This window comes from Centroberyx gerrardi, chromosome 16 (genome assembly GCF_048128805.1).
Source record: "Centroberyx gerrardi isolate f3 chromosome 16, fCenGer3.hap1.cur.20231027, whole genome shotgun sequence".
In the NCBI taxonomy this organism is placed as follows: Eukaryota; Metazoa; Chordata; class Actinopteri; order Beryciformes; family Berycidae; genus Centroberyx; species Centroberyx gerrardi.
The window spans coordinates 15,655,155-15,667,378 of NC_136012.1; the positions used below are offsets into that span (position 1 = coordinate 15,655,155).

At 44.6% G+C, this 12,224-nt stretch overlaps 1 protein-coding gene across 5 annotated transcripts in view; it reads left to right on the plus strand.

The window, feature by feature from the left end:
* Nucleotides 1-349: 349 nt before the first annotated feature.
* gria1a (glutamate receptor, ionotropic, AMPA 1a) overlaps nt 350-12,224 on the plus strand; it is a 57,235-nt gene continuing 45,360 nt past the window's right edge. For all 5 annotated transcript variants that reach the window (XM_071903643.2, XM_071903653.2, XM_071903663.2 and 2 more), the window contains exons 1-2: nt 350-453; nt 655-789. In XM_071903643.2, the coding sequence (XP_071759744.1) occupies nt 366-453; nt 655-789 (223 nt within the window). In that variant the 5' untranslated portion in view covers nt 350-365. The remainder of the gene's footprint in view (nt 454-654; nt 790-12,224) is intronic.

Below are 12,224 nucleotides of genomic sequence, written 5' to 3' on the forward strand. Positions count from 1 at the left end.
AAAATAATCCCTTGTTTGCAGTAAAAATGAGATTTTTAAGACTGACAATGAGACCAAATCGCCTGTCGTGATGGACATTTTTTGCAGTGCGGCTCATGCTGAAGTCACTCTCTCCGTCTCATACAACAGCAGCCAAGGACAAGAGAGCATCAGCAGAGAGAGGGAAAGAGGAGAGAGAAAGGTGCCAGTGCAGAGCTCCTCTCACCATTACGACTATTGTCTCGCCGTTGAATCGATGTCGATGTAAATGCTGCTGTAGCGGGAGGCGATAGGAGTGGAGGAGGAGCGGGGGATTTAACTTCGACCACGGACAGACCTATGCTTGGATTTCGGCTCTTTTTCCCTTCGCCAATGCAAAAGGAAATATGCAGCGAAGCTTCACCATCCTCTACACCAGTTTACTGGGGATGTGCTTGGGTTCAAGCTCAAGTTTCCCAAGTAACATCAATATAGGTGAGAATGGCGCACACGCGTAAAACCTTTTTTTTTTTTTTTTTTTTTTGTTTCCCTCGCAGCACTAAATCCACCTAATTCAAGTTTACCTGGCGTCCCTTTCTTTGATTTGTTTGATAAAGTAACGCTCGGTCATTTTACTCGGTTTGCCCTCGGGTCCAGTATGTTCAGCATTAACACTTGATTCCTTGTACTTCACAGGAGGATTGTTCCCAACCGAATCGCACGAATATGAGGTTTTTCGGTTCGCCCTGTCGCACCACCAGGACATCCCCAAACTGGTGCCGCAGGTGGATATGGTTAAGATGGGGAATAGCTTCTCCATGACATATGCCTGTAAGTGTTATTTCACTCAAAACTGATCCCCCCCCCCCCCCCCCCCCCCCCCCCGATCTGAAAGCATTTTGTTTATTATTTGTTTCCCTCCCCTCAATCTGTTGATTTTCTCCCTAAAGAGCGTTTGCTTGAGAGTCCATGTGTACAAAACACGCGTATGTAATCGCAGATATTATAGGCCTGCTGTAAAAAATCGCATGTGTTAGTAGGTTATCTTGCTATTAACTGTTGCGTGGGAGCGAGGAGGACTTCTCTGTGCCTTCATCTGCATCGCCTGAGTGATTTTGCGCTTTGGGTAAGCTATAGGGCAGAGAACTGATTTGACAAACCCATGCTCTGCAGCCATAGAAACCATACAGTCATATATCATCCCCTTTTTACAGCTATATGAATTTGAACGACTGCCGCTGGTCCCAGTGCGCATACCCTCCTTTTAACCAAGGTAGACAACAAAGAGCCTGAGCGCAGATCAAGGCTTTCAGACGACGTGAACAAAGAGGGAAAACATCTCTAAAAGCATTTCTAATTAGCCACGGATCACAATCCGATTATCCTTTTCTGGCAGCACACTCTTTATTAAGATCTCCCCTCCCCAAACACACACGCACACACACACACACACACACACACACGCACACTCACTCAGGCACGCACGCACATACACTTTAAATATTTCAACTTTCCCTAGAATGCGTAAATAAAGAATACGTATTTATTATTAGTCTACATATGAATTTATATATCACGAACACGTCTGAGAGGATATTTAATTCGTTATTGTTTGAGGAATAATTGTGAACATTTTTGGTGAAGACACTCATAGCAGGGCGGTAAACAGATACCGGATTTATGGTTAATTGGAAAGACTAAAAATCATTATATTGAGTCGCAGGTCTAAGCAGTAAAGATGCCTTTCCCCTGTGGATGACAGTGTGTGACATTAATGACATGCCAGACAAACCAGAAAGGGCCTTCCTTTCTGAGCTTTAGAAGGAGAGATGCCAGTCTAATTTTTCCGTGTTAAACTCTGCACCTGTGCCTCCTTTCTGTTCTGACAAGATTAGTGTGCCCTTGGGCTTTTTTCAACAGTGTTTTTCTCATTCCATCCTCGCCTCCACTTAATTTGCGTTTGGCCTACTCACACTCAGTGGTGAAGTTGAACATATCCAGGAGATATCCTTCGACAACTAGGCCTTCCTGCCTCTTTGCCAGGTGTGTGACATTGTTCAGTAGCATACATTTGATTAGTGTTTTTCAGACATCGATTACCGTGTTGTTGTCCGGAATTTAAAAATGGTCTTTATTCGATTTCCACTTAATTGTCATGCACTTTCAGATAGCTCAGAGAATAAACAAAGAAGAGGAAAGAAGGATAAAGCTATTAAAAGAAAATACAAGCATAATGACATTCTCATTCAGAGGTCTAATATGGTTGCAGCAGTTCTTGGGGGATTCAGTTATGAGCTTAGAACTGGAAGTAAAGCATTATGTGCAACGGCACAGGAGCAGATTAGACAATCAATGTTTAGCTCAGTTAACAGGCTGCTGCTGAACGTTGAACACTTGCTAAAAAGAAATTGTCTGATTCACTCTAGTCTAACAGAGTTAAGTGCTGATATCTCTGTACCTTTGTATTATGTAGCATAATCGTATTACCTGTTAAGTCCATAAAACCACCTCCTTTTATCTCTCTTTAAATGATTTTCAGTTGCTCATCCTGTACAGAGTTGGCTATATAGTGTGTTTTTTCCCAGAAAGATCCTAAAAAACAAAAACAAAACAGTGAGATCTATATAAACCAGAACAACCTCCAGCCACTGACAGCCAGCACCACTACCCCAAGTATCACCCAGCTACCCATCCCACCCCCTTCCCATTCAGGCCAGGGAGTCAGCTGGGCGGTGTAATGAAATGTAAACACTCCCAACGTGCCCTTATTAATGAGACGGTCCTATGCTCGGAAGTGAATGTGATGTGAATATGAGGGTCAGGCTGCTGCTGAGCGTTTCCAGGGATCTAGCCAGTGGATCAAACATGGAGCCCATAGCAGCAGGAGGGACGGGGAGCTGCATTAATGTCTTAGTCACAGCGTATACCCAGTGGAGAGACAGCAGCATAGGTTGTGTAAGAACGGCACGGCGGTTTAGAAACATGATCTAACCATGGAACCAAATGCCCAACATACAACCGTGTATCTGCTGTTCGATTAGCTATGTTTCCTGTGTTTTTTGTTAATATAATTTTCACAACCAAAACAGATAAACCGGTTAACAATATCAGGTTAAGTTTGAAAGCAGATCTTTTGCAAAATAGATAAAATAACCACAATGACTGATTGTGCAGATCTGCAAGTTATCCAGTAACATGAATAGAACTGCATCTGGTTATTTCCTCAGTCCTCTTTGTCCAAGACATTTCAGGACCAGGCTGGTGGTTTTACTAAACCTTTACCTGATCCAGTCACTGCCACCGCTACAGCATATCCACAGATTGTCCTTTGTGTGCTCCCTCCAAAACAGTCACCCCTCGCTATCCTCAACGAGATCCCATCAAATTTGACATCTTTGCTTCATCGTTGTCACGCATATCAGCGCAGTCCGTGGGTATGATGGTGGGCTGTTGGTACAAGCATGTCAGAAAGATTCACAGCAGAGGGGAGAAAGAAAAGATGAAAATGACACCTCTTCCTGCTGTGTGTCACTTGTTCTAAAATAGTATCTCCAAGCAGAGGGTATAGAGATATGCTTGTATGGAAAAAAAGGGCTCCAGGGCCTGTTTATAGTGACTCAGATGAGAAAGGCAGGCTATTCCTGGGCTTCTGTATAGTACGCCTGTGTTGTGTGGAGGTGTGTGTGTGTGTGTGTGTGTGTGTGCGTGTGTGTGTCTGCGTCTGGTTTGCCCGTTCTGGCATCTGTGTAGGATGTCTTGAGTGAGTGACAGTTCACCTCTGTAAGCGTGTGAGTGAGTGTGTGGTGGGAATGTGACCGAGGCTCTTGGGGTCCATGAGTGTGAAAAGCAGTGGGTGAATGGGCCCTTGTGCATGGGGATGAATGGAGCTCCGGATGAGGCCGATACTCATCAGCTGGCTCTTATGACCAGCCACTTCCTCCAGGGCCAACCCCTCCCATCACACACACACTCACATGCTCACACCACACACGCACTCCCTGGCACCTGCCTAAAGGAGGCAGGGAGAGGTTGGGGGTGGGTGGGGGGGGGGTTGGGTGGACTAGGGCAAAGGTGAAAGAGAAACAAAGAGGAAGAGAGAGACAGAAAGAGGAGAGGGAAACAGTGTAGTGCAGTAATAATGATCGCAGTGGCGCAGGCATAACATGATACTACAAGGCAACTTAGAGACACGCTGGGTGTCAGAGCTAATTTGCCTTTCGCTTTCCCTCTTTCTTGCTCTCACACACACACACAAGCGAAGTAATAAACTGGTGGTACACCTGTATTCATCTTTTTTCAGTTATTATATCAGGAACGTGGCTGTCTTTGTGTTTATATGCCTCTGTGCGCCTGTGTGCGCACACATGTTCAGTGGAAGAGCTTGCTGAACTTGCTCATTTTACATGTTTCCAGTGGGTAAAAATAACTGCAAGGGATGCTGTGTACATGGAGAATATTAGTCACTGTTCCCCTCAGTTAGATATCACATTACCATAATCTGCTATTGACTTGGTTTATAATAAGGACGTCACTGAATAGCTAGCTTCATGTCAAATCCCCTGCAGGCTCATGCCTATATTATCTACTTTTCTCTTTGATATCATACATGTGTGTGGTAAGATTTGGGCTAAGCTTCGGCTATTTTTGGCAATGTCGTCCACAGGAGAAGTGAAATTGTTCTTATAAAAAAGACTGCAGGATGTGGTACCCTAGCAACACAATTATAGAATGTTTGAATTATATACTGCATGTTTTTATCGTTGAGCAACCAGCTTGCATTTGATTTTGTGTCCAGCTCCACCATGCCAATAATAAACCTTTCATTAAGGCTAATTAGGATCCATGAAGAGGACAATTTGTGTTGTCACTCCAGCGTAGGCAGCAGTATTTCCCCGGGTCTCTGAGGGTCCGTTAAAGAGGACTGGAAGAGGATCTCTCAGTCGGCCTTGATCAATGAACTGAGCACCGCACAGAGGCCCGTCCAGCCGATCAATACAGGATAGACGAGAGGAGAGCGGGGTGCTTCCCCCCTGGGCAGGCCTAGAGGACAGATATGAATTACTAGCAGATGACAGGATGAATGTAGCTCTACTGTGTCACAGAAGGACTGCACAGGTAGGGGTCAAGTCCAAGGGTGGTGGGACAGTGATGGTAAATCAAGTCATGCATTGTTGGATGTATAATGGCATCAATGGCAGCGAGACTTGTTGTAGATAGTTATATGCTTTTCATGGATTTGAATGGATGATTATGTAATTGTCTATTAGCAGTTATTGATAATATCGGCACGAGTGATATACATGTCAATGGATGTGTTCACTGCACGTCTTTTTTCATGTGTGGGCTTGTTCAAATGCAATGCCCACCTGGTTCAAGTCCTCTTCTCTTGCTCTGACTGTAGTAAATAGAAGGAATGTATGTGAGCATGTGAGATTGAATTGTGAAATTCTGTGGTCACACACACACACACACACACACACACACACACACACACACACACACAATAGCTAACAAGAGACAGAGCTTCAGCAGATGCATTTTATGTATTATTCAATGCAGCACATCCAAAGCTATCACTCCATGGAGTTATGAGCATAAATATGTAATAATAACCTCATGGAAAAAAGAGAGTGGAACTGCTGCTGTTAAGTAAAAATACTCAGCTCACTATTAGGGTTTGCCTGGGGAAACTGAAGAAAGAAATGCCTGTCTCCGGGAGACTTTTATTTCTATGTTTCTTTATACACCCCGACTTCCTCCACCACTACCCCCTCCAGGGGAAAACAACGCCCCAGAAAGGAGAGTCTCAGCTGGGATGTAAGTGTGAAGCGGGGAAGGGTGGGGGTGGAGGTTAAGCTGCAATTTCAGACCCGGTGGCTTGTGTCGATCAGGCTCTGGGGTGTTGTATTTTATTGTGTAGCTACTGTGTCAGTCATTGGGGTACAGCTGTGGCGACCGAGTTCCACAGTGCCTGTGTATTCAATGGGATTACCGAGTGTTCAATGTGATATCGGAAAAAGGCCGACGAATAGCAGATCACTGGTCCCTCTGGACTGTCAGGGACATGACAGTTATTTGTCAAGGAGAAAACAAAGAGAATGGGAAAAAACTGACTGTGGCCCTCCTGGGCTGGAGTCTGGCAGGTGTTGGTTTGATGAATGTGGAGACTTGGATTTTTTGCTCAGGAGCGCTAGGGATGGAGAATGGCCCATAGCAATCAATGTAGATCATCCCAAACTGCTCCCCAAGCAGCATAGTGATAGAGTACGGAGCAGAAGGAGGATAGAGATTGTCTGTGTGTCTGTTGTGCGTGCAAAGGAAACACGGAGAGAGAAAGTGCACATGGGGGAGGGTCAAGGTGGGAAGAAGGGACAGAGAGATGGTTATGAAAGAGAAAATAAGCGGCCTGTCATTTGATCGCTTCACCCTCTGATTTGACCATCATCTGAGGGTAACCGTGAGGTGCATCAGAATTCTGTGGCGGTGAGGAGAAACCAGTCTTCCATACTATTCGCAAAACACATACACCCACTTCATACACACACACACACACACACACACACACACGCATTACTGATGGCTGTGTCCACTGTTTCGCATTGTTTTCCTCATTGTCTTTCAAAGCCTGCTCTGAATCCTTCTCTGTATTCAGACAAGCTTACCAAGTATTTAAAACAAATCTGTCATCTCTGGAGGAAATAGCGGCTGGGACACGGAGGTCCGAGCTGAGAAGTGCGGGGCTGGCAGTGGTGACTCTCATTAGAATACAATATGTTTAGGGACGAGGGCCAGGGTTTGTGCTGCGGGGTAGGGGGACGAGCGCGGGGATGATGGCAGCTGTCATGTTTTTGCGGCAGAGACAGACACACAGTCCCTCTTTGTCATGCATCTCCTGTGTACTTTAATGAGGAACAAAGCCTACAAGCTTCTTAAGCAGTGTAACATTGTGCGACACAGCCCCACTGCTCTTACACAGTGACAGCACAAGACAGCTCTTGTCATCCACACAATCGCGCAGATGTTTGCAACACTAAATGACTGCTCTGCCATGACACTAGAACTGCTACACTAGCTGAAGGTGGGAGCACAAAAACAAGACACAAGAACACTAATATATTAGGAGCATTACCCATACAGCTCATAGTATTGCTGTGGTTTTGTTCTTGACTAGATGCTACTTATAACAAAATGAAAACTGCATTTCTGGCTGTACTTAAAGCAATATTCCACTTAGTTTTAACATGGGGGTTATTAGAAACTTGACCGCCATGAAAACCAGAATATAAACTACTCACCAAGATCGGATGCAGCGGGGATGAGTTTGTAGCGTTCAGATTTTTACTTCCCATTCATTTGATTGAGGCCGCGGAAATAGCCTGAAAACTGACATTTAACACGTTGGTGAACAGATTCAGCAACAGATCCCGCTACTGTGATTTTCAATTGACTGTTGGTCCAACATTTTAGAACATAATTTCGCCAAATAGCATTTTTATTGATAGAAGAAAACATAGCAGAGGGATATGATTTAGGAGAGATAGTTCCTGTTTGGGAGACCTACTTTTATTTTTAAATACTAGTTTTAGTGTAAACCAAGAATGACTGCTTTATTGTCTTAAAAGCAGGATATGTTGTTGAATCTGTTCACAAGTGTGTTAAATGTAAGTTTTCAGGCTATTTCCATGGCCTCAATCAAACGCTACAAATGCTACAAACTCGTCCCAGCTGCATCCGATCTTGGTGAGTAGTTTATATTCTGGTTTTCATGGCAGTCAAGTGCCAAATAACCCCCATGTTAAAACTAAGTGGAATATTGCTTTAAAGCCTCATAGAATCTGTTCAGGTCTACTGTGGACATTTGATTTCCCAGTGGCTGCACTGACATTCACATCTATTCAGATCCAGTGTAAATTTCTAGAACATCTCCTAATGAATTAGCATGCACGTTTCCTTCCTCGTTTCCTCCTGCACCACTTCTTCTGTCAGAGAAATGAAATATATATTGTGAGCGGGACCGTCCCCCTACACCTGTCGACACCGATACGCAGATGGAGAGATAATTGCGAAGGGATGATTGTGAAGGAGCTAATTGGAGTTCCCGTACCCCCCGACAGGAGCTGGTCCGGGCCAGGTTCTGACCCGCTGCCCAGGTAAGCATTTATTCAGCGGGCCGCAGGGCTCCACAACCCACCAGATTGGAAGCGTGGCGAGAAACAGCGAGGAAGAGAGGCGATGGCCTCGTGTGTGAGAGAGCGAGCGAGAGAGAGAGACATAGGAAGAGAGAGTTGTTATAGGAGCTGAGGGGAGTGCTCTCACACTCTCGATTACCCGGTTAATGAGGCGACGCCATGCCATTGTTTTATCACTAAGAGGAAACGGGAGAAATCTAGAGTTCACCGTGTGGTCCTTGTGTTTCCCACTGCTAGGCTGGCATCTGCTCTCTTTGTTCGCAGCAGTCTTCCTATCATGCGCTCTCTCCCTCTCTAACAGAGCCTAATGCTTCTGTTGCTCTTCCTCTTCGGCGACGCGCTCTGCCTTCTTTCTGCCCTCACCCACATTTTGAAGACACGTATGCCTTTTAGCTCGTCCTTATTAACCTGCTGTTGCCCCCGTTTAGACTAATGTAATCTCTCATGAGTATCCACTGCTCCCTGACATTAATGTGAGAACAGTCTGCTGGTCAGCTATTCCCGAAAGAGCCTGGTGTCTCTGTGGTTCTCTTCCCGTCTCCCTTCTTTTCTTTCTATTTTTCTGTTCTCCGTCTTTGCTCCTTCCTCTTTGCCTCACCTACTGTCTTTCTTTCCCCTCTCTCTGCTATTATCCCTCTTTCTTTTTGCCACACACAACGGGAACAGTGACATAAACACTGTTTTATTGCTCTTTCACTGGCAGTAAATCTCCCATGAGCATGAGGCGCTAAAGCTGTTTATGCCAGGGAACAGCGAGCGCACCTCTCCGGAGCGCAACTCCCCAAGGGGCATATGGGTGCTCCGGGGAGGCAGGGAGGCAGTGAGGCAAAGCCCAGCCCCCGTAGTGAGAACACCTCCAAACTCACAAACCATTTTGCATTTCTTGAGTGTTCATGACAGATAATGCAAGGCTGAAATAATATATTTTCATCTTATCATTATGACGGACCAGACATAGTCCTCGGTATGAATCATTTTCTCTCTAGAATGGATTTCAAATAGTTTCCAGGAGCTCCCAGGGAAAATAGCTCACACTCACACCCTCCTACTCAGCCATGTCTTGAGATTTTCATGCAGATCCACAGCGGTGCTACGTTTCGGTCCCCTGGGTCCCTGTCCTCTGCACAGAAGGAGATTGATTGCACTGTGTGAGTCATGCTGTGTTGGAGGGCTCGGCGAGTTGGCCACCCCCACCCATCACCTGAGGGATTCTTCACAAGCAGGGGCCGTGTGTGTGAGACGCTTTCTTGTCAGAACGAGCGAGACACACGGGGCTTAGCGAGGCTTTTTCATTGAGACGAGGCTGCTTTGTTGAGTGCAGAGAGCGTGTGTGCCCGAGTCATGCCTGTGTGTGTGTGTGAATACTGTATCGACCTGTTGTCAGACCTCTCATTAACATAGCTGATTAGCTATCTGGAAGATGGATAGGACCAGAGGGACCACATCTTGCTCTCCGTTTTTATTACACACATCGTCTGACAGTTATTAGCCATGGGTGGCTGAGTGGAGGAGGAGGATTGTGTGCGTCTTACAGTGTCTAGTGTCAAATGTGTTTATCCCCCTTCGCAGTGCCCTGTGTTTGATTGAGTGACCCTTCACCCTTGCGGTGTATGTTACTGCATGATGTGACTGCAGCCTCTGCACTCTCATCTCTCTCATCTCTCCAAATGGAACCTCAAAGAAAACGTGGGAAAAAAACACCATACCTTGCACTTACGATAGCAGGCCATCATCCAGTTAAGGGGATTAACTGTGTGCCGGTCCAAATTTTCATGTCTACATAGTTCATAGGATCATCCATCTACAGATTTATATGACAGCATTATTTCATGCTTAAATAACCTTTGGACATTTGCCCTGTTAGATTTATGACCAAAGACCGTGAACCCAGCCTCCTTTAACTTTAGAGGAGAACCATTTTACATTAGAAGAAGTTTGATGTCTGAATGCATTTTTTGTAATAAACATTTTTTTTTAAAGTTTTTTTTCACCCATATAATGTCACACACTATTTTAAAGCAATGAATGCAAAGATCAATAATCTATGAAAAACAATTACAATATCCTTGTTTTTCCATGTTTGGTCGCATTTTACAACCAATATTGATGGCAGCAGGCAGCAGTCTGATAGCTGTGGTCTGGTGGTGGGAAGGTGACATTGGATGGGTAACATAAACCCAGTAGCCTGAGTGTAGCCCACTATATTAAGGTGGTGTGTGACTCTGGGAGCCAATCTGGTAGAGGTATAGAGAGATTGAAAAGAGCTGGGTTGGATATACCTGCTCACTGTTCCATTCCATAGTTTTTGTTTATTAGTGCCCAAAGGAAAGGAATATGATTTCACACCATCGGAAAACAATATCCTCAGATTCCTTTGGAGTTCCACAGAACACAGTCAAAAATATACTGATCCTGACAACATCGCATGCAAGTGAGAACGATATGCAGTACGTACCTGATGCCTCTCATAGTCACTCACTCAAATATTCAGTCAGTGGTCTGCTGCAGGAACAGCTGTATAACAGCAACAGAGTTCATTAGTAGTAAACAATAAATTATGGTAGAATTCAGCTGAGCAAACTAATCTGATGTCCTATTTTGTGGAGTCACCTGACATGCCAGGGCCCAGTAGTGGGGGTCTATTAGAAGGGACTTTTATGGATGGCTGCACAAGAACCCTCCAATCAGTATGCTCCCTCCAGCTGGACCCGGCTTCCCGCTGCTGTGAAATCCCCTCAGCACTGCCAACCTTAATGTTGCAGAGAATAATAGCATGCAAGTCCTGGGAGTGGAGTGATAGGAGAAGCCCCGTGTTTCTTTGTGTGTATGTGATTGTCTGACTGTGTCTGTGTGTGCTTGTGAAAGTATGTAATATGTTTAATGTCCCAACAGAATTTATGCATGTCAGATTTTGTGGTTTGTGTGTGGACACAGTACCTCCATTAGTTCAGACTGCTTGTGTTTAATGGGCTGTCTGTGAGAATGCATTAGGCAGTGTGCGCACTCAAAAGTCCTTCCTTATATTGATGCTTGCAAACCCGGTTCTGTGTCCCCGAAAAACACCTCATAAAATATATATATATATATATATATATTTCGGGAACCAGACTGCACTCGGAACAATTCAATTCATTTATATTGTTTTTTCAACCTATTAAGAATGCAGAGCTACGGAATAAAACCAAACAAACAAAAAAAACACATTAGGCTAGTTTCAGGGGAAGGGGGGGATTATATTCACATGCCCACAGCTAGGAGTCGCCCTAATATAGTCTTGTACAATTTGCTACTGAGTAGCTTCAATGGAGTAGCTGGGGGCTCAGTTCCCTACTCAGGGGCACCTTGATGTATCTTAGACCAGTATATCAGTTTGCCAATATTGGCCTGTTATTAAATATCGGATATCGGATAACAATATTGGATATCGACCAGTCATGTGGTCCCACACGGATAAAATGGAGGTTCCTCCCTGACCACAGCGACATGAAAACAGTCTATAAAACCTGCAGTGCAATATTTTCTTTACACATTTTATTTATTCATTTTAATCTTCAATAATATATTTTGTAAATTAATTCTTCATTTAAAGGCAGTAATCTATCCCAGAGATTCTTTGCCATTGAATATGGATGGGTCACCCTGCCTTGACAGTTGCTAACCATGAAAGATTTTCATTAGTATGTTTCAGTGGGTTCATTAGTATGGGATTAAGTGTCACAAGATGGCCTTAATGCTGTTCCAGAGTCCTTTCCACCCTGACAAGAACAAAATTATAAAGGGAAATACTGCATAGTTGGAATTTTTTGCATTGAATGACTGAATATTGGCACAAAATATTGGCTATTGGCAGCTTCAAAAATATCGGTATAGGTCTTCAAAAATCCATATCAGTCAAACCTTATACATTGACGGTCGGTGTTGAGGGAGGAAAGAGTGTTACTCATGTACTTCCCCAACTCTGATTCCCCAGCCAGTCTGGGGATTCAAACCGGTGTCCCTCCTGTCACACACCCACCTTTCTAACCTTCAAGCCCCAAACTGGACTGGCCTGAACTACTTGAGCTTTTGTTCATTTAC